The 23,514-nt window shown below is 30.5% G+C and overlaps 2 protein-coding genes across 4 annotated transcripts; both read left to right on the top strand.

Annotated features, from left to right (window-relative positions):
* Positions 1-3,998: 3,998 nt before the first annotated feature.
* Positions 3,999-20,627, top strand: LOC146529263 (organic cation transporter protein-like). Of its 3 annotated transcripts, none has more exons than XM_085202218.1 (4): positions 3,999-4,153; positions 4,323-4,407; positions 15,865-15,976; positions 17,948-20,627. In XM_085202218.1, the coding sequence occupies exons 2-4, from the start codon at positions 4,365-4,367 to the stop codon at positions 19,440-19,442; spliced, it is 1,650 nt and encodes a 549-aa protein (XP_085058344.1). In that variant the 5' UTR covers positions 3,999-4,153; positions 4,323-4,364; the 3' UTR covers positions 19,443-20,627. The 3 variants fall into 3 exon arrangements, with proteins under 3 accessions (XP_085058344.1, XP_085058345.1, XP_085058343.1); XM_085202219.1 differs by having other exon boundaries at positions 4,012-4,163; XM_085202217.1 differs by lacking the exon at positions 3,999-4,153 and having other exon boundaries at positions 4,180-4,407.
* On the top strand, positions 19,869-23,399 carry LOC146529262 (organic cation transporter protein-like). The gene is made up of 2 exons (XM_085201905.1): positions 19,869-19,873; positions 21,013-23,399. Exons 1-2 carry the CDS (start codon positions 19,869-19,871, stop codon positions 22,517-22,519), a joined length of 1,512 nt encoding a protein of 503 aa, XP_085058031.1. The 3' UTR covers positions 22,520-23,399.
* Positions 23,400-23,514: the final 115 nt, after the last annotated feature.

The raw sequence follows: 23,514 nt of genomic DNA, 5'->3' as shown, positions 1-23,514 counted from the left end.
GAAATTTAATTTTGTCAACTTTTATACATTGTACGTCCCGTTTCGGAAGCCTCGGTGGGCAGGTCACCAACGAGCGGGACGGGACTTCCCGCGGTTGGCGCTGAATTATGAAAGTTGCCAAAAAATGAGAACATGCAAATATAGGCAACCCGAAAACTAATAATTTATAGATATATCATAGAAAAAGTAATTACAAACTTATTTATTAATTAATTCCTTCGTTCGTTTATTCAAGATTGTTGCAAACTTATGATTATATTTTTTTATAAATTATGTTTCCTGTTGACTTAACAAACGTGGATATTGAACTTGGTTCAAAAAATTTACAAGCAGGGTCGCGCGTCAGATTTTCTACAACGACAAGCGCACGTATATTTTCGACCACAAGGCCGCATTTAAAACTAAAGCTATTTGTACTACGCTGGTCAGGTAGAGAAGCGAGAAAGAATTGTGAAGAAAATATTAGCATTGTTGTTTTAATTTTTTTTGCTTCACCATGTATCTCACACACATGGTTGCGTCTCAATCTCTCCTATTGTCAAAAAGAATAAACATTTCAGCTTCTCCAAAACAACTACATAAGTTCATTTATGGACTACACAAGTAAGACCAGGTTTCTTTTGTTCTTTCGTATGAAGGTGACTTCATATGGTCATAATTCAAAGAACAATTATTTTTTCAGATTAATGTGAATTACATTTATCGATCCGTTCCAAGTATACCGAATTTCTTAAAATCCCTTGCCATAATTATGTTTATATACTCAGTACACGTTATTTCTTGTTTGTCTGTCTGTATGTATGGTCACGCTTATCTTTGGAAGTTCTTTGTTTTATCTCGGCTTAACACATCTATCTCTCTACATCAGATGTAAAAGTCTTCAAAATCTCTATAAAAAATCTCTCTATAAAATCTCTCTATAGGATTAGCTTGTGATCCAAGCCGAACACTTAGGCCGATTATGCCTTTCTATCGCTATATACTGGCACAATCGGAACGTGACATGCCTTTTCGTTCCTGCAGTGCAGCCAGCATTAATCGATTTATCGTCATTACGTCAAAAGGAGTTGAGTGTGTACCTACAAATATAAATAAAAAAATATAATTAAATAATACATAAGTGTTTACAAAGTATATGTAGGGGATTCCCTATTCACACAATTAAGCAAAGTAAAGTACTCTTTGTTGCGCACCGAAATATGTATAAAAAATCTATCTATGATATAATAAAACAGTAGAAAATTTGTGTCTGTACATTTAATATTTTTATGAAAAAATCTATGATTTATATTTCTTCTTCTCTTTTTATCTCTCTTTTTCTTTTTTTTTTCTTAGATTCGTGTTTGTATAGTGCATACAATATGATGCTGATCCTACCCATTCATTGATACTTGTATTTAAATAGCACATTCGTACTTGTAATTTTTCTCTATAATTTAAGTAAATATATATTTGAATTAAAGAGCAAATAAATATTAATTTATCGGAAACATTGTTATGTTTAATTAACTCCTTCTTTATATTATACAAAATGATAATAATTCAATTCAATTAATGAAAGTGTGCAATTTTCTAACAATGTTTTCTTATGACGTTATCACGTAAAATTATCGTCCGTAAAATTAAACCGATTTTACTGATAACTACATGTTTTCTTTTATAACTGTATCGGAAAGGGAAGTCAAAAAGTAGGTACTAATTACAGGATTTAATTAGCAAATTAGAGTGTCTAGATCATCTTGTGGCTTACTTTATTTAAGATGTACGTAAGTATGACTTTGTTTCTCAAGTTCGTGCGCAGCTTAAGAGATTCCCTATCCGTCTTTGCCGGGAAATGCAATAGGCAATGCCTATTTTTCGTAATTAAGATACCACAAATCGAAACGAGGCCGTCTTGGGGCAGAGGCACAAGCGTGTGAACGCCATGGTTGTAGATTCAATTCCCAATCCGAAGACTGAAATATTTTCATGTTCTCACGGCGTTCAAATTTGTTTTCTTTTGTTCTACTCGCATATTGCACTTCCACAGGTTGCCTGGACGAAATCTCTCTTAGATATCAGTCCACCTGTGTTAATTTCATTTTTGAAAATTTTCTAATCTAGATATATTTCTTGTAATAAAAATATAATCTGGGCAATTGATTGCTATCTGATGAACAATATGCTGTTCTGAGAAATCATGAGGATAATACATATGTATGTAGTATGTGCCTTTGCAATTTATTTGCAACTAAAAAAAATCTGTTGTTTAATTCTATTTCTATTATTAAGCAAACATATCTTAAGGTTATTGATATAAGAATATTTTAAAGCATTACTTACACACGATAGGAATTAAATGTTCATTTAATTGTTTTATGCCAAAGTTGGTATTTTTTTTGCTTTACGCATTTATAACAGTAACACTTGAAATAAAAATATTTGAATTAAAATTTTGATATTAAACAGAAGAGAAAGAAAATAATTAGAAATATAATTGAATCTGAGAGGACATAGAGGTTATCTGTGTTTCATATTATAATTAAAAAAAAAAATTATCATTTATTATGTTTCGTTTGAACAAAAAAACGCTAAAAGCAAACTCAGTCATTGAAATTCAGAAAACTAAGAATAAATAAGGAAAATATACATCCAGGCCAATGGTCGCGCGGGGCACTCCCGTAGGCTTCGTGACTGTCGACGTTTAAAATTTTAATTTTAATTCTATTTACTTAAAATTTTATGAGGCCACCGTGGCGTAGTGCGTACCATCTGATTGTAAACGCGATCGTTGTGGGTTCGATTACTACTCAGACATTTGATTATTTTTATTTCTCCGTTCTGGTAACAAAAGCGCGAAATTGGGTTGGTTGGGTCCCTGCTTACCCTGCTATAATCGGGATAAAGGATGAATCTGAATAAACTGATTTAGGTATATTTTTTAAACTTACTATAAAAATCTTACATGTTCATAGAATAATATTCGTATGATTTACATATCAAAATTATGTATTTTATAGAGTATGATAATATGTTCCTTTGCTCCTTACTTTAAGTCCACAAGTTATTATGCACTAAAAGGATCTTACAATAATAGTACAATATATTTTTTCGCGTCAATATATATTTCTGTACGAAAATATAAAACAATATTTTCTTAAAATATCAAAAAGATCTTATTTTTATTTTAACATACATAAATATTGTATAATATTAAAAAATATATTGATTTACAAGAGTTCTCTTTGATACCTACATGTATTTTACAAAATAATAACATTGCTCTATTTACGTCGATATCTAAACCGGAAAAGGAAATTTATAGCGTTTATAGATATTTATATAACCTTCAATATTTAAAACAAGATTTTATGTTACAGATTTATTATATTCCAGTTTAGTAAATGCACAAATATATGTAACTACATATATTTTGTTTAATAATTGAACAAAATTCGCTATAAGCTTGGTCTTTGATTCCACTCTTAAAGTTTCTTATAAATAAAAAGAAAAGTAATTTATCTCTAAATTTGTAAAGGTCGGAAGTAACATGTGTATCTTATTTTTTCAGTTTGCTTATAAAATGATAACACATAAAGGTTGTGTGTATTATGTTTTCTTTGAATCACTCATTTCACCTTGAATTCTAATAGGATAAGAAAGTTCATAGGTTATGTTTTAAAATGGCAGCTTCACTTCATTATTGAAACGTGAACTTTTAGTATTTTAATGAATTGCTTAATTAGTTTTCAGCGTTATCGATAGCAACTGACAAGTTGCGACTAAATGAGTTTTGTAAGTACTTATCTATAACGTAATAATACATATTACATGACATTAAACGAAACGTGACCACTACATGAAACAATTAGAATAACAATATAATAATATGCACACAATTGTTTGTGTCAAATTTCAATTTTGTACAAAAATATTCAAAAATTTTCATACACCAATAAATAAATTAGAGTGACGTCATAGTTTGTAGGTAATGTACCCAGCGAACGACGAACGCAAGCTTTTAAGTTGTATTTAAATAAGATTAGAAGTAAACGAGGTTCTGTTAAGTAGATAACGGTGATCGAGGTGCACGAAATCCATTCAGCGGTGGTCACAGCGCCGGCGCTTGTACAGTGGCAGTGGTACACTGGTAGTGGTCATTGGTAGTGGTCAGGTAAGATAAGGTGCGAGTTTTTTCGCTCGGTGGCGGTGACCGACCGCCACGCTGTCGCAGTCGGCGCCACGACGGCGATAACCGCCCATTCGTCCGTCCGCCGGCACACGCGCCTCGCGTCTGCATCACGCGCTCCACTTCCATACATCAATGGTGTTGTGTCTTACAGGATATCGGCTTCAGCACACCGGGAACTTCTAGCTCTGCCGCCATGGAAAAGGAGCACGCTTTGGAGGAAATGATGGGGAAACTGGGTGAGTTTGCAACAATATTGTATTTTTTAACCATATGTGTGAAAAATTGTATTTATTCAGCTTATTTACAATTTAATTTATTTCATAACAACTACCTACGCATTGAACGGCGTGAGTCTTGAAACATATGTTAGCAATAAACACTTACACAGTGCCCCGTACTGTGAAGTCGGTCTTTCGGTCAAAATTCCAACTGCACGTGTTGCATAGCAACTTCGTGTGGGCATGAGCGATCCGCGCGAAGCTTTCATTTTTAAATTAAGCAATACTCGGTTACTTACTGTGTTCAATGATGCATGACAGCTTAAGAACAATGAATTTAAATTAACAATTAATTTGTAAAATATTAATATGTTTGTGAAAATATTTAATGTTAAATTTATTGGTAGTCAGGTTAATAAATATTATTTCCAATTTATTAAATTTCCTTTGTTACTTATTAAGAATGATAGTAATTGGCCTCTGGTAAATAAGGTCAACTACTAAGGGTAAAATAAAACATGCGTACGTTCATAACTTTTAGCTGTTTATTTTTAGGCCACTGATAAAGGGTAGCGTGGAATAATTTTATGTAGAGAATATATGCGTCGCAATTATTTCACTATAATTCGATATCACAATTTACACTTAACCCTAGTCTTAACCTCATTTGTTTTTTAATTATAAATACGTAATGTATTTATGTCTATTGTATATATTTTTTTAGAAAAAAAAATATTAGATAATAATTATTAAGTCACAGTTAGATATTATCCGTAAATTCAATAAGTAGTCAAAATTTAGTTTAAAAGACAAGTCCTATAAGTAGTGCGAAATATGCATAATAATTATAATAAATAGCTAGGTAAAAACATTGAAAATTATTTAGATATTTATGAAAATGTTTCATATATTGAAAAATGTTTCGACTTTATAAAAGACCATATAGGTATGAGCCGTCTTTCACTTTACTCGCTGGATTTCAATTATACATTCTTTGTGAAGGAAAACATGAATAATGGCAACCTTGGACACTCGTGTACTACACATGAATATGAATTATATACTTACTGGTCATCTTACCGATATCGACATAAATTATTTAACACAATAATCCCTAGCAGTTGTGCGTGCTTGTGTTAAAATGTATCTATTTGCAAAAACATCTTAGTATTCCCATGTTATATTTCAGTAATAAAATCACTATAATATTTTATAATAAAAAAATTTTTTTTGCGAAAAATATATCGCAAAATTAAGTATCTTGATCCATTAAAATTTACTCAAAAAGTAATATAGAATTTTTAAAATATTTTTTGTAATAAATAATTAATCAAATTGCATTCTGCCGTGTTTCGTTTGTTTTGTGTTATAATTAACGCTTTATTGAGGTTTTGGAGGTGTGTCAGTCACGCGATCAGACGATTATCGTGACATTTAAAGACCTCTGAAATAAATTACCTTAAAACCTCACTTACACTAACAACTTAAAACTGCTCATTGATTTTTTTTACCTAAGTAATAAATTTCTTACTTTAAAAAAACAATTAAATGTACTATAATTGAGTGTAACGTAGATCTCATATTTTATGAACTAAACTTATTTCTATTTTATATTCCATATCGAATTCCTATGAACGTGTCAATAATTTGCTCTAACACAAATATAATTACTTAATTATTAAAGCGGTTATGCTAAAGGTTATGAGTTTATGACTATATAAGTAAACACGGTTATTTTCTGTCGGCCTTGAACTCCTTGGTTATCGTCCATAGTGATAGATACACCTTAGTGATTTACATAGTCCTCGCATATATTATAACGGTAAACATAATATACAATAGTATTTATAACAATATTGTGTATATTCTAATTTAACAATCCATGCGTCACGTCAATCGATTAAACCAATGTCAGATATAGTATGTCACGCTATGTATATACATAGCGTGACAATTCTTTTTTTCGGCTCAAAACGGGACGTCTATTGTTTTCGTTGGGTTAGCAATTCTTATTATTTTAACCTATTGTTTTGAAAGTTTTTTTTGTGAGTGCTTTTGTATTTTAAGTAGACTGTTCCATTCGGGTTTTTTTGGCAATGGGGTACCGTGATAATCTGGGAATCATTTCGAAAAACGGGATTTTTTACGTTTCGGTGCCATATTTGTGGACGCCAGAACACCCAAAGGCCGGCACATTTAGTCACAATAGATAAACATATCTGATATTGTTTTTTTATAAATTAAGTGATATTCGAATATAAATTACATTACAATGTGAATATATGGAACATCAAAATATTTATCACATATATATAACTTTTAAAAATAGATATGATGTATCTCAGCCTTAGCAATTACATATGTAAGAGAACATAATATTTTTGGTATAACATTATGTACGTATAGTCAGTCGAAATTGAATAGATGGATGTTAAATCTTGATAAAGAATAAAGAGTTACGAAATTTCACGCTTCTTTATTTTTGAGGTTAATTTGTTTCATTATTTACCAACTGAAATGACGTTGCCTCTGCTGTGATGACGCAGTGCGGCCCAATCTGCTCGTCTGCAACGCTTACTGCATCTGATGATACAGGCTCGAGTCCAATAAAAGCAAATAAAATTTTTGTCATTATTTAAGTTTTAGATTCAAGGCTCTGAAAAAAAACAGTTATCGACGATAATAAAAATGTTTTTCTTTGTTATTTGCGATAGATAACAAACAAAAAATATTACAATATTAATTGATTAAAATGACAGAACAAATGAGTACCTATTTTTATTTTATTTTAGGAGAATAAATTAAAACTAATGTAAAGGAGTCCAAGTGCTTAGATATAATTAAATACAATGTAAATCTTTTATATGACGTTATGAGGATCAACTTGCGAAAAATTACAGTTCAGTATAATTATACAACACAGTTGTATAATTCAGTGACAATTATTAAAATATTTTATCTGTTGTCACACACCAAGGGATTTCCCTTACTAATGTATTTTTAAATATAAATAGTGAATCATATATCATATTATGTGATGAAATCCTTTAAACAATGAATAATTTTTACATTACAGCATTTCAATTGTTTTTATAATCGACCATTTATGTTATTTTTCATAAAAGTTAATTAACAATACAATGAAAAAGGAACATTCATCATTTGAACTTGCCACAGGAATTTCTTATTATACACTAAAGTGAACAAATATTAAATATATTCTTGTCGTATGAATTACAGCACTTTAAAAAGTGCATAAATACTTTAGCCTAAAAGGCAACGTAATAAAAAAATGTAAAAAAACAGTCACGATTCAGTTGCGATATAAAAATATTTCTGACAACTCGGCAAACACTTGAAAAACTCAAAGGGTATAGAAGAAAAAAAACAGTAGATACTAGTTGCAGTTGTTTCTCGACAGTTTTCTATAGGTTTTATTACTATTATACTATCATAATGTTTGTAAAAAAGACTTAAATTTTTATTAAATAAAATGTACTCATTAATTACAATTCCCCGCTCTCCTCTTTCAAGGTAAAGATAAAACATTGATAAAAAAATAAATATATATATATTTTTATCAACTCAAAGCGTTTGACTTAAATAGAAGTTATTGGAATTAAATAGAAATTATAATTCCTATATTAAGAACTAATAGCATCTTAATCGTCACCAGAAAACAAATTGCCACCATCCTGATTACTGAAGGGCGACACAGTCTGGAATGTTTATATTTATAAAAGTGTTCGCTTTGTTTACTATAAAATATTGTTTTATAAAAATACTCAGCAATTCTTAATTCATGAAGACATCTTCTATAAATAAATATTATATTTAATATAATTTATTCTATTCTTTAACTACTATTAATATTGTACTTTTAAAAAAAGAAAGAACAACATAATTAAATAGGTACATATACCCTGACATACATTTCAGTCTCCTAATGTTTTTGTAGTATCCAAGAATAGCTCACAAGAAGCTGAATTGAGTTTGCAGAATACGATTGTATTATACTTTAGGTACCCGTACACCATATACTCAATTAGGCCAGTTATAGCACAGCGACACACTCTTGTGACATAGTGGGGGGTTCGATTCTAACTCGAGAACATGAAATATTTAATATTTTCATTTCGCGTCGAGTTCCGCAATGCCTCCAGAATTAGGTGTTAAGTGTTGAACTCAAGTGTCTTAATGGAAACTGAGTGTCTTAACACTAGATTCTCAGGTTCCCACTGCCTACTCCCCTATGTGCAGGGTACGGCGTGAAAAAAATATTGACAATTAAACTTTTAAATACTAACGTTGAAGGAGAATAATAAAGTAGTTATTATAGATAACATCCTAATGTAATTTAACTATGTTAAATTTTAAGTGTACTTGTAATAAAAATAAAAATAATTATTAAACGACGGATGACCGACAAATTCTAGGTTCCGGCGTTTTATTCGCCGTGTTCCACTAAATATAGTTTTCTTCACTTCGGAATAGCTATAATAATAGTCATTATGTATCAAATAATCACATGTGAGTACAAAGTAATGTTTTCTTTGTAAAAATATTAATTTTAGACGCCAGTCAAAGCTCAGGGGCACAAACTGACTGTGGCTGTGCATTCGATCCTCATTCGAGGAAATGAAATATATATTTAAATGTCTAATTTAATTTCTGGGCCCTAGTGTAGAGGCAAAGCGCGGCGTTGAGATCTGCCACTCAACACGCAATATCTCCAGAACTCTGCGGGAATTGGGGAACGGAATGGCCTAACAGTAGATTTCCTCTGCCTACCCTGCTGTGTGCTGGTAGTGAAGCTGTAGTAAAAAGTAGGACATTAAAGTATATGTACATAGGTACATAGATAGTGATGGAGTCTTCAGTCTAGTACAAAATAACATTCGCAAATACTCGTAAGTGTAAGGACTAAGTGGTTGATTACCGTTAAGTAGCATCACGTCCGATGTCCATTACTTCTCGTTTTGTGGAATCTGCTTAACCTGCTTGGTTTATATTTTCTGCCAGTGTTACCATTAAAAACATATTTGTATTCAAAATGATATGTTTTCTTCTTAATTATTTTATTTGAATTAATTGGCAGAAAGCTGATTTTTTTCATTTAAATCAAATCAGCTTCACGCTGTATCCCGCACACAGCAAGGAAGGCAGAGGGAACCTATTGTTAGGACACTCCGTGCCCCATTTTTGCCTAATTCAGGAGGCATTGCTTGTTGAGTGGCAGAACTCAACGCCACGCTTGGCCTCGGCACCAGAGCGAAGAAATGGAAATATATGTAAATTTAAATAAACATTTCATCTCCTCGAGTGGGGATCGAACCTGGTCGACCTGGATCGACTGGCCTCATATACTCCCTTTTATTTTTATTCTTAATAAAATGGCAATATTCTTTTGCTAATTGTTTATTGTTTTTGTGTATTTAATAATTATATTATATAAATATAATTATGTTTATTGTTTACAATGATATAAACTACAATGATACTAATATATATTTACAACTGTATCCAAAAGCTCTATTTACCTGAATCGGGATTCGTGCCAAGCACTAGCATAAAGTAGTTGTTAATGGACATGTAATTAGTTGATTATATCTGTAATGCGTTAATATCAACCATTAGCAACATCGTGGACTATAAAGTATGCATAATTTGTTTTATTTATGTATCAAACAAGTTTTAAATGCACTTTTTATTTATCTGTTATATTCTTTAAATATCTGTATTATTAATTGTATTGATGTTAAAAAAACATAAAGTTTTATCCTAATTATTCCAATTCCTATTTATTCTTTAAAGAGAAAAATAAATAAAGTATAAATGTCAGTACAAAATTAAAATTAATGGTCATTGCCACTAGGTTATATACATATTATTATATATTACATATTATTATAAGTTATATACATATAATTAAAAAAATAAATAGATTATATATCTATACTATCATATATATATTGTAGAATGGAATGTACTCAGTAATATTTTTAAAATCATACTTTGTTAAACACTTAATGTTACGTCTCAAGAGGTTGATAAGTCGATTAACAAATAACCAATGAACCTTATATCAGTTAATTGTTTTTTTTTTATTACTTTTCCTTAATGATTTTATTTATATACCTCTTCGATATTGTACTGCAATTAAATGAAAAATAAAGTACATATTTGCAAATAAATAGAATTTTTTATTCTGTTTTAGTTGTTATATTAATTGCTTGTTGATTGGTACCTACTTTAAAGGGAAAATTGTCGTAGCATTATCCTTGTATTTTTAATTAATTTAATAATATTAAAACAAATGAGGTCAGTCCTGCTGTGTGATTGTAAATGGATAGGTTGTAGGTTCGATTTTCACTCAAGAAAATGATTTTTTTATTTTCTTCGCTCTGATACCGAGGCAAAGCACGGCGTTTAGTCAGTTAACACGCTATGCTTTCAGAATTTGGCGGAAAGTGGTAAGGGTAGGCAGAGGGAAACTGGGGGGAACCTAGAGCTAAGACAATTCGTTTACTTTTCGCTGGAGGCATTCTGTGTTGAGTGGTGGAACTTATCTGGTAGCGAGGAGGTGAAATTATTAAATATTGATTATGAGTATAATCGAACCTACTTCTCGCATTTGCAGTCGGCCGCTTAAACCCCTCCCCAGGACCGCCTAAATTTACTAAATTAGACATAATAAACGGAAAATAAAAAAATTATACTATTATATGTGAATAAATCTATATTATTATTAACGGTTGTTATTCACCATATATGAGTAAGCAGCTGTATAAATAAAGTTGAATAAACAAGATTTTAAGCTTTTTTTACATTATGTTATTTTAGGTTATCATATTTTTATATTAATAATAAATATTAAATGGAGTGTGCCGAACACTGGCATCAATATTTTTAAACTAGTTCAAGTATTTTCACAAATAAGATAATTATACGATTCATTTTAGCGGCTGACGACGACTATGTACATTTTATCCTAAAAATTATATGGCTTAGTATACTTAATTATAGTGGTGGTGGTCGTGGGTACAATCTCTACGTGGGAGATAAATTGGTTAATTTCGTCGTTCTTATGAGATCTAGCGAAGCGTTGATTTCTGCTTCTCAACACATAAGGGAACGAATTCGGGCAGAAAGCTGAGAACGGAGAGTTTACATTATGTTCCTTCGAACTACCCTGCTATATGGGAGATAACAAATGAAGCCGAAAAGAAATATTACAGTGTTTATACAATAGAATACATTAACATCATATAACAGTCCGTTTAATTAATTATAACAATTAAGTATACAGTATAACATAGTACCCATGCTTAATTTTCGGGTGGTTATTGTAATCAATACTATTGAAGCCATAGATAGCGCTTTTTATAATTAATCCGAGTTAGAATATACTTTATTAAGAATAATCCACATAGTCCATGGTGTGTTACATTTTTAGCCCTTAGGGGTTCTGTTTTATACAATCATAGACTAACAATATTATATGTGTACTTATAATATCTATAATAGTTAAATTTATTTTTCAACATTTATCGTATTTTCTATATTAAATATAAATAGAATATTACAAGAAAAAACCATTTAACTTACTTTTGCATCTTTGAGGACCAATGTCAATAAATTAAATTTAATACAACAATACAAATAACTGAAGGCTTTATTGATTATCATATTTAACGTTTCAATTGAAAGAAAAACTTGGTCAAGGTTTTCAAGAACCTTTAATTTGATGTTAAAAAAAGTACAAATTACCTTTAGTTGTATTGAATATTGTCGTATCAATCCGTATGCCCCTTTACTTTCATATCTCTAGTACTATATCATTTTTATGAGCTTCACGCTTTATCCCGCACATAACAGGCAGAGAGAAACTAGTGTTAAGATAAACCGTTCCCAATTTTCCGCCGAATTCTGGACGACTTGCGTGTAGAGTAGCGGCACTTAATCCACAGCAGAGCGAAGAAATGAAAATATAATTTAAATAAATATTTCATTTTCTCGAGCGTGGATCGAACCCACAACCAGTCGCGGCACAAGTGCCCCAGCGCTACAATTGGCTTCGTTATACCGTTAAATAGAAATATCTATATATATAAAATCGAAAGGTCACTCACTCATCACGAAATCTCAGAAACTACATGTGCTAGGAATCTCAAATTTTGCATAGGAGTTATTTATAAGACGTAGGTGCTCGCTAAGACGGGAATTTGTAATATTCGACTTCTAAGGGGTTTGTTTTGGGGGTTGCAAGTTTGTATGAAACTTTGTTACTACAAATGCTAGGAGTCTCAAATTTTGCATGGACGTCACTTATAGGACGTAGGTACTCATGGAGACAGTAATTAATAATAACAGTTCAAGCAGGCGAAGCCGCGGGCGGGCCGCTAGTAATAATATATTTTTATTGCCTTTATTTTGACATGATATAATAGATATAATTAGTTCTTTTTTAACTAAATGAATTATATGAATAAACGATTAGAATGTTAAAAAAAAAAGGTAATTGTTCTTTGCATTATAAATTATAATAAATTTCACGCTTCATTACTACTACATGAAGTTACTATTTAAGACAAAATATTCATTAAACCTTGAACGAGTATATAGATATAACAAATCAGGGCTTATTTGTTATATTATACAATTACTGTGTTATCTTTCTCATTTGTTTTAAAATATATTCTGATAACAATTGTACTATAATCTAATTATGTTATTTATTGATATATCAAAGAGAACAACTTCTTTTGAGATAATTAGTGTAATAATGTCTTATATTTTTTTTTGTTGTAAAAATTACGAAAATATGTAATTATTTTTTAAGATAAAACGTAATTTACCCTCAAATTAATAAATTTTGATCAAGGTTACGTACTGCAAGTCTCTAGAAATAATAATATCTAATAGAAAAGTATCTCCAAAACAATGTAAAATACCTATATAAATATCTATATATATTTATTTTATTACTTTGCCCATTAATAATATATATTTTTAAAGGACAATAAATATATGGAAATGAATTCATTTAAATTTCATGCACGATGCTAACATTATATCGTAAAATCGTATAACGGTAATTTTTATACTAAATAGACAATTACTCGTAGTTGAGGCTCTTGGCAGCTTAGCTTCTCTTGGCTGAAAATAAAATTATTACATTATTTATATATTAAATTCTTACCATATATGGAATATAATCAATAGTAATTTCTTTTTCAATTGGAATTGGTAAAATATAATAAAAAACAAAGCCTTCAGTTATTTTTGATGTATTTTAACTATTTTATTGATAGTGTTTAGGCGACGTAAAAGTGAATTAAATAGCAATTTCTTGTAACAATTAATTTTATCAAAATCGGATCAGCTGTTCCGGACATAATTCAATTAAATTGAAAGCGAATTGAGCGAGACTCGATATAAAAAAAATGATAAATATAAATAAATAAATTCCATTAATATATGGATATCAAAATTACTATGATATTATAAAATAAAACATAGAACAAAAAATATAAGATGTAAAGTAACAAGCCATGGACTATGTGTATTATGAATGCTTAACGCCATAGAGATCGAACGAGACGATTAACAAACTTGTGCATACAATAGAAAAAAACATTTTATTTATTCATACTCTAACATTAAAAATATTAACATATAATATGTAATATTTAATGATGTGCCAACCTATTCAAGGAGATTACCAATTGCATAGGTGCGCTATTTCCTGATAATCACGTTTGATTGTGATAAGACCAACATATAATGTATTTGTGACATTATCGATTTGGATACAACGAAGAATTTTAGTGAATACGTTAGATACGTACAGCGTAGATACGTTTATTTTGCATATAAATACATAATTTTAGGGTTCTGTACCTCAAAAATATTGAACGGAGTTATAACTTTGTCGGTCATCTATCTGTCTGTTAAGATTATTTATCTTATATTCCATAGAACCTCCATGCTGAAATTAATATCAAATATTGAGATCTTCGATCCCTTCAAGTATAGAAAAAATTAAGCTTTTATTTTGTATGAAATTAGCCACGTAGTCAAGTCAAAATTTATTGAAAAATTTCAAGTAAAAAATCAGCTTTACGCTGTAACCCGCACTTTGCCTCGACAATCAAAATGTCGTACATATACATATTATGAACGTGAAAAGAATATTCAAATACTTATGTCATTTCAACGTCATTAACAAGTCGCTAAAAGAATTGTTTCGTTTGGCATTGATTTATATAGATCAGTCACTAACACGTCCTTGGTTGAAAATCCAGCTAATGTAAATAATATTTAGCAATTCTCTAAATGATACAGTGGAAAAACCCATATGAAATATTTGCTTATATTTTTACAAAGTTTGTAGTTATAATGGGGAATTTGTATTAGTGTTTTTTATTTCTTAAATTAATAATATACATGTTTATAATGTAGAAAAAAAAATAATTTTTAAGTTTGGTATGGTATGGTTCTATTATTATAGCGTTCCGAGCGTGCCAGTTGAGCACATATCACTTCGCCAATGTCACGTTGTAAGTTTTTAAGTTGAAAATAATAAAAAAAATGAGCCGCTAAAACGTCAAATTTTGCGCGCTCTTTAGATGACGTCACATACATTTCCCGAAATATTCTTCTTTTAGTTTGATTGATAATCAGATCGTGGAAGATGCTAAAATATCTCTTTATAATTAATCCATTGGAATGAAATTCAAAAGCACTCACTATAAGAAATACACTCTATAGAGCTTTTTTGTACAAGCGATGCCAAAGTTTGGTAACATGTAAAATTTTGAAATGAAAAGAATTGAAACATAAAATTTATATAGGTATATTATTTTTAACTTTACAATTAACTAAACTATTTATTATAGATACCGATACACGATGACTTACATAAAGAGATAAAAATATAGAGTTTTTAATAACGATTTGGTAACGGACGAATTGGACTTACAAAAATGAATAGAATGAAATGATGTACCTACTATGAATTGTTGGGTGCATTCATAAACAAAAATCGATATTATAGACTTAAACATGTAGTGTGATTTCAATCATCTTCTTAAATTAACTATAAATCCACATCGACCATAGAAAATATTCATTAGAGAAACCGCTACAAAAAATACAGTCGAATTGAAAACCTCCTTTTCTTACAGAAGTCGGTTAAAAATATAGGGCTTATACGTTCTTGCAAATACTACAACAGTATGCATATCGATGACGATAATTCCAATTGTGACATCTGACGTCACGTATTCTTTCGTACAATGGTGGTGATGGCTTTGTAAATTTGATTTGATATAAGTTTTAATAATAAATATATATTCAAGTACAATGTACATTCACTATTGCATTTACACAAAAGTACATTTATAATTATTAATGATAAATAGTTTTTTATTATAAAAAATCATATTTAAATAATAAATATTTGCATTTCAGGGGACTTCGGGCGTTATCAAGGATTTCAATTTTTTCTCCATGTGCTGGCAGCCATGACAGCTGGTATTCATATGTTGTCCTTGGTGACGGTGGCTGCAGTGCCGGAACATAGGTGTGTTATCTTATTTTTATAACAATTTTTTTACAGATAAAAAGGGCATAGTGACAAATCACTATCATATCTTTTTTTAATAAGAGTATGTAGGCGCGCTTTGGATGACATTGACATACTTAGATATGTGCTTTCGGTCTATTATTCTGGATTTAAGCCCGCAACCTCGTATTATGTCGTCTATTTAAAATTTTAATGATTATAATGATATCTAATACAAAGAAATTGACGTAGATAAACAAATATGATTCAGTTAGATACAATGAATGTTGGAAACAAAATACAGTTGATCTATTTAAAACTACGCTTTCTATAAGTGGGTCAGACAAAATACATATATACGCCAAGAGTTTTATTACCCACGCACATCTAGGTACTAGGTTTATAAAAAGAGTTCGCATCTCGGCGTGATATATTTGTCAAATACTGAAGTTTAATTACATGTAGTTAATGGTTTATAATAATTGGTATCGATAACAAAACGTATACTCCTCACGACTGCGCTATTAAATAGGTTAATATGGCTTCATAAACATTCTTGGATAAAATGGGTTGTTCTGGATCAACGCCAAATACATCTTCAAAAGCTCAGCTTTTTATTAAAAGGAAAATAAAGGCATAGTATCTAAAATGATACTCTTTATAATTTTGTGTCTTAGAATATTAAATTAAAACTTTATTTTTAGTTTTTTTATTATGTCTTTATTGTTCTTTTTATTTTATTTTATATTCCACATGTTTGAACTATACGTTATTGGGTCTGAAATGTTAAAATTATTTATAAAGGGCTTTTGTTTTCTAAAGCGGATTTCTTATGTGTGGGGTCTTATTAATTTAATATTTAACGTTTGTTTATGGAATCTTTTTTACATTGCGGTGCATGCGCATGATGGAAGCAGAAAGCATTTTTGTCGGAGTAAAAGGAATAATCCTTGTCATTTATAAGTTATTGTATTATAAACTAATAAATGCCCCCAGTAATAGTTTTTCTGATATATATTCCATGTACAGACACCGACCAGTTACGATTTTATTATAAGTACTATAAGATAATACAAATAACAGCCTATATGAACCTATCTAATGCTAAGTAAACATGTATTAAGAGTGTTTTGTTGCTTGATTAATATTAAAAAAAATAAATAAGAATCTTTTAAAGATCTTATAATGAGATTGCAAATTGCGCAATAAGCTTTTTGGGTGTCAGGTGTACTTTATTATTTTTAAATTGGTGATGTTCTGCAAACAGATAAATGGAAAGTAAGTATATTTTTACTTATCTAATTTCTACCTTATATTTTGTTTTTTGTATCATAACTATTTTAATACTAACTGCTTTATATCATAACTATTTTTTTCAAATACATCATCATTGGTTCTTATTTAGAAAACGTATAAGCAATTCAACGCAGGTAGTTTTTGGGAAACTTCTGCTACCTAAAGATAACTCTTTAAAATTATCATTAAGTACGAAAAATACTTATTTAGAAATCTGGCTACGTTAAAATTTTTACGTTTATACGTTTTCTATATAAGATTTTTTCTTTCCTAAGTGTGGAATAACACTTTAAAACATTATTGGTTGCTATATAGTATGGGCTTGTACTGATTTTTTTAATGCAGTATATGGATATTTCTTGATTCAATTGACTATTATAACATCGCATGTACGTGGAAATATTTTTATTAGAATCACATATAAACCTACGTATACCTTAGATCATATACATTTGGGTAGACTTTCTTTAGACCATATTAAGTTATTCATAAAATAATTAAATTTTTTCATTCAATTTTCATTTAAATTTTCCATTACTTACAAGTACCTCTTAAAGCATAGCCATAAATTCTACAATGCACAAAAAGTGATGCAGCACTCTAGCACTCATTAAAAGAAAAATAATTCGTATGTCACTCACAGTGTAGAGCTTGTTTTACTGTTTAAATTATGTTTTTGGTTTTGTATTTCAGGTGCACTATAAAAGGGATAGACAGTTCAAACTACACAGAACCTTGGAATTCTTCTCTTATCTCAAAACATATTCCTTTGAATGAACATGGAAAATTGGAATCTTGTATGGTATACGGTGAAAATAATTCCTTAGAAAATTGTGAATCGTGGATTTATGATACTCAATATTACACTTCATCTCGTGGTATTGAATGGGACTTTGTCTGCAGTCAACGATGGATGGGCGCTGCAGCTCAGACCGCCTATATGTTTGGTGTAGTTCTAGGATCAATCGTACTAGGACGTCTTTGTGATAGATTTGGAAGAAAAACTTTATTTGTATGGGCTGGTATTCTTCAGCTACTTCTAGGAGCTTCTGTTGCTTTTTCTACCGATTATTATATGTTCGTTGCCATTAGATTCTTATACGGGATCTTTGGATCTGGTCCATATATAGCTGGATTTGTCCTTACTATGGAGCTAGTAGGACCAAGTCGTCGGACAATATGTGGAGTGATGTTTCAAGTAATGTTTGCTTTCGGCATAATACTCTTGGCTGCGTGGGGTTATCTTATAGATAACAGGTTTTATTTGCAATTATTTTACGCTTTCCATGCTGCTTTATTACTTCCTCACTGGTTTTTGATGGACGAATCACCAAGATGGCTGTGGGCCCAAGGACGGGCTCGCGAATCTGTAGCAATCATTGAGAAAGCTTTAAAAATTAACGGATCCAGCGAAGTTCTTGATACTGCTACATTAGTATCGCATTGTAAAGTTACATGTGCTAAATATACAAATGATGAATCTTCTGGAACTTCAGATCTTTTTAAAACACCAAATATGTTAAAGAAAACACTTATTATTTGTGGTGCGTGGTTTGCCAATTCTGTCGTGTATTATGGACTGTCACTTAACACTGGAAAATTGAACGGCAATCCCTATTTTATATTTTTCTTAATGGGTGTGGTTGAAATGCCAAGTTATATAATCATAATGTACTACTTAGACCGTGTAGGCCATAGGGCTCTCATTAGTGTAATGATGATATTAGGTGGTATATCTTGCCTAGTCGTCGTTGCGCTACCTCACGGTTCCACAGCAGCCACTGGTGTCGTAATGGTTGGCAAACTATTTATATCTGGCTCGTACTCAATAATTTACAAATATTCAGCTGAATTATTTCCCACAGTCGTACGAAGTTCTGGCGTTGGTCTTGGCAGCATGTGTGCTAGTGTGTCTGGCGCCTTGACACCGTTAATTAGTTTACTCGATACATTGAATCCAAAAGTTCCTACAATAATCTTTGGGTTTATAGCTCTATTATCTGGATTATCTACTTTCTTTTTGCCTGAAACTATTGGGCGAGTACTACCACAGTCTATTGAAGATGGCGAGAAATTTGGTATAGGCGATAATTGCTTCACAAATTGCAGTGGTCGGCGAATGAGTGAGACATCAACTGATATTCCTGAAACAATGATTCCTTTGGAAGGGGAAGTCAAAAAATCATAATTCATCAATTGATTTGAGGCTATTTTATGAAGGAAAATGCTAGAAAAACTGCGTTTCCATGAGCTTATTTCTAATATTATAAGAACAATCAATTACTAAAAACGCAAAATGTACTGAGTAGAAAATGATATTTTTCAAAAAATATTTCTTGCCGTTGATAATATATAATTTATATTCGAATTTATTAAAAATTAAAAATTTAGATTTAAAATTTATTGACCTAGTTTATCTTTTTTAAAAGTATTTTCATGGAATTTATAAATTACAATTGTTTACATTAGATAAGAATAAATTTATTGTTGCGAAGAATTATAGTACATGACTTTAGAAGTTATCTAGTCAAGTTATGTTCGAAAACATTAGACTGGATGGTACTATTAGCTTAGATATAACATATAATGCAAAGATTACGTTTAAGATTTAAAAATGTGGTAAGCGTGTATTACCTACTATATTTTGACTGTTCATCACAATTAATATTTATTTTAAATTATCAGATAAGTAGGTAGTAACACCCAGATAAAAGTCATTTATAATTTTCTAATTTTTATTGCATTTATTGAAGTGTTCAAACGATTTAAAATGTTCCATAATATTAAGTATTTTTGCATATTTACAATTTTATTAATTAACACCTAGTCGCTAGCTTGTGAAAGTTAAAAACTGAAGCAGTTGCAATAATTAAAATATAATATATTTTAATGCATAACAAAATAAGGTATAATAGAGTTAAGTACTTACAATCTGTAACGTTATGTTTACAATCGACATACTTTTTAGACTGCCAAAAGAATATACTTTTTACACTGCCAATCATGCTCATTTTACGTTCACTTTTGTAAGACGTCGGTAACAATAGTACATTTTTTTAAACCCTAAGTTATTTTAGCTTTAGTTAATACAATAGTTGTGTGCATATCAAAATAAGGGCTTATTCGGTCTATTCGTAATATAATTTTAAATAGAACTACTTTGATTCTGCTCTTTTGACAGGGACTTACAACATAATTAACATATTTCTAATGACATTTGACCTAATTCACGCTACGATACTGCCTTATCATTGTTATAAACTAAAACTTAAACATACGTAATTTACGCAACAGACCATTGTATATGTTTAACATATTTTATTGAAGAATACGTTGTGTTTTATATTTTTCTAAATACATTATATTAATTAAACAGTTGTTTTATTTTTCCATCTTAAATTTTGAGTAATAATTTAAAAATATGCTTAAATCTTTATTAGCATATATATATTACATCATCTAATTATATTATAGTCTAATAAATGAATTACTAAATTTTTTTTTTGAAAACAGAAACCTTATTACACTTAAATTTTCATGTTAAAATATCAACTCCCATTTACTTACAATTGCCTACTTAAAACGTATATTAAAATAATTTTACAGTAGTACCTATTAACATAATAATCTGATAACATGCCTAAATTCTTCCTTATAAAAAAATCTGTAAAACTTTTTTTTATATAATTTCAATAGAAATTTGTAATTATTATAAATTTATTTATATATCTAAAAAAAAAATATTTTAACATTTCCAGGTGCTGGATAGACGGAGTTGATACAAATGAAGCCGCAGCACTTTGGAACTCATCAGAAATATTAGCATCCATACCTCTAACAGCATCTGGCGGCCTCGATAACTGCCACATGTATAATGAGGACAACATATCTGTCACGTGTGACAAATGGGTTTTCGACACCCGATACAGAACCTCATCACGCGCCATCGAATGGAATCTCGTCTGCAATCAACGTTGGAAGGGTGCCGTGGCCCAAACTGTTTTTATGTTGGGAGTTTTCACTGGCGCAGTATTTCTCGGAGGTTTAGCCGACAAAGTAGGTAGAAAGACTGTTTTCTGCTGGTCAGGAGTATTACAGTTAATTTTAGGAGTGGTTGTATCGTTTATTCCTGAATATTGGTCTTTCTTGGTTGTTATGTTCTTTTATGCAATTTTTGGTTCCGCTGGAGCATATATACCTGCCTTTGTATTAACTATGGAAATTGTCGGTGCATCTAAGCGAACTGCTTGTGGTGTCGCTTTTCAATGCGCATTTGCATTTGGTATAATGTTAGTGGCTGGGTGGGGTGCAGTGATTGATGACAGAATGATTTTACAAGTTGTATATGGACTACACGGCCTGTTCCTTCTTCCTCATATTTGGATAATGGACGAATCGCCTCGCTGGCTTTGGGCGCAAGGTAGACCAAAGGAAGCCGTAGATATTGTACAAAAAGCTTTGAAATTCAACAAATCCGAGGAAGTTTTAGATAGAGCTCAGCTTGTATCAAAAGGCAAAATTGAAACGACTAAAGTTATAGATGAAGCATCGGCGGGCACTTTGGATCTGTTCAGAACCCCTAACCTTCGAAATAAAACATTGAATGTCTGCTTATGCTGGTTTGCTAATTCTTTAGTTTACTACGGGCTCACTCTTAGTACTGGTAAGCTAGAAGGTAATCCATACCTCATAACGGCAGTTTTTGGCTTAGTAGAATTCCCAAGCTATGCTGCTGTTATATACTTTCTTGATATATGGGGACGTAGATTACTTATTAGCTCAATGATGGTGATTGGTGGTTCAGCTTGCATAATTGCTGCATTTATTCCCAGCGGAACAACAATATCAACAGTCGTCGTTATTGCAGGCAAGCTTTTTATAGCCGGATCCTTTGCAATTGTGTATAATTATTCCGCGGAGTTATTTCCCACTGTAGTAAGAAACTCAGCAATGGGCTTAGGTTCAATGTGTGCTAGATTATCAGGAGCCATGACACCTTTAATTACTTTGTTGGATTCCTTCGATCCTAAGATACCAGCCGTAATCTTTGGTATAGTAGCCCTTGTATCGGGATCTTTATGCTGCTTTTTACCAGAAACGATGAATCAACCGATGCCTCAATCTTTGGCGGATGGAGAAAACTTTGGTAAAGGTGATACGTGCTTCACTTGTCTTGGCAAAAGTGAAGACGACGATGCGTACACTGTAAATGATAAAGTACCAGAATCTATGGTTCCTTTAGATGACATCAACGGAAAAGTTTAACAATATTTATATGTCTCTCACATTTAATGAGAATATAAATAAGAATTGCTCTTAATATGACAGTGTCAATTCCGTCCAAATAAAATATTGCCATTGCAAGCTGTAAGTAATGATGGATAAACGTCCTACCAAATGTGATCATAAAGACAATAAGTATTGCTAATATAATATGTGATACATACTTATATTAAGATATTTTTAAATTCAAAACGTATGTATTATTTTATTACGAATATTATTTTATAAAGATATTGCCGATATATATAGTATAAAACCAAATACTTATATTTATATTGTTACTTAAACTATAGAATTGTAAATAAAATAAGAGTGTTATATAAAATTAAAATATTAAAGTATTCAGGGTGTGACCTATGTATGCTGTTACACATTTTATAATGCACAAGAAATACACAAATGAAGAACGGATTACCTTAACTCTAGATTCCCTTCTGCCTGCTCTGCTATGTGGGTACAGAGTGAACCTAAAAAAAAATTAAATGAATATATAGTTACTAGGTAAAACACATGAACGGTCATATAAGTAATTGTAATACTTCGGAAGTCAATTTAGTTAAAAGCTTAGTATATTTTTTTTCTTATGAACCAAGTTTTAAGTGATAATTATCAATCAATGTTTTACAAAATATTATGTAGAGTCCAGATCATGTTGAATTTTTAAAAATAATAAGTCCTTGTAATTTTGTCCTAGTTAACGAAAAAAGATAGTACAAATTTTGTGCCAAATAAATATTGTAAATCGTATACATAAAATGTATACTCATTTGTGATCAAATGTATTTAACTGAATACAGTGCCTTGTAAAATTGCACTTACTAATTGTACGTTTACACTTAAAATATAGAATATATAGCTATTATTTATTTTATTAAACACGATTGTATTGTCCACGAATTTGCTTAAGAGTATGATATAAAAAACAAAAACTTTTTATACATATTAAAAAGTCGTTAAAAAAGAATTAAATGTTTTAA

This window comes from Heliconius melpomene, chromosome 18 (genome assembly GCF_056956725.1).
Source record: "Heliconius melpomene rosina isolate 202511_hmr_F chromosome 18, ASM5695672v1, whole genome shotgun sequence".
In the NCBI taxonomy this organism is placed as follows: domain Eukaryota; kingdom Metazoa; phylum Arthropoda; class Insecta; order Lepidoptera; family Nymphalidae; genus Heliconius; species Heliconius melpomene.
Note: the sequence above shows the minus strand (reverse complement) of the source record. Positions and strands in the feature narration are given on the sequence as shown.

Bases quoted from the DNA above. Each gene is read 5' to 3' on its own strand.
- LOC146529263 (XM_085202218.1), top strand. From the start codon at position 4,365: ATGGAAAAGGAGCACGCTTTGGAGGAAATGATGGGGAAACTGG. The intron at 4,408-15,864 runs GTGAGTTTGCAA...TTTGCATTTCAG, and splicing joins GGAAATGATGGGGAAACTGG to GGGACTTCGGGCGTTATCAA. The intron at 15,977-17,947 runs GTGTGTTATCTT...TTTGTATTTCAG, and splicing joins GCTGCAGTGCCGGAACATAG to GTGCACTATAAAAGGGATAG.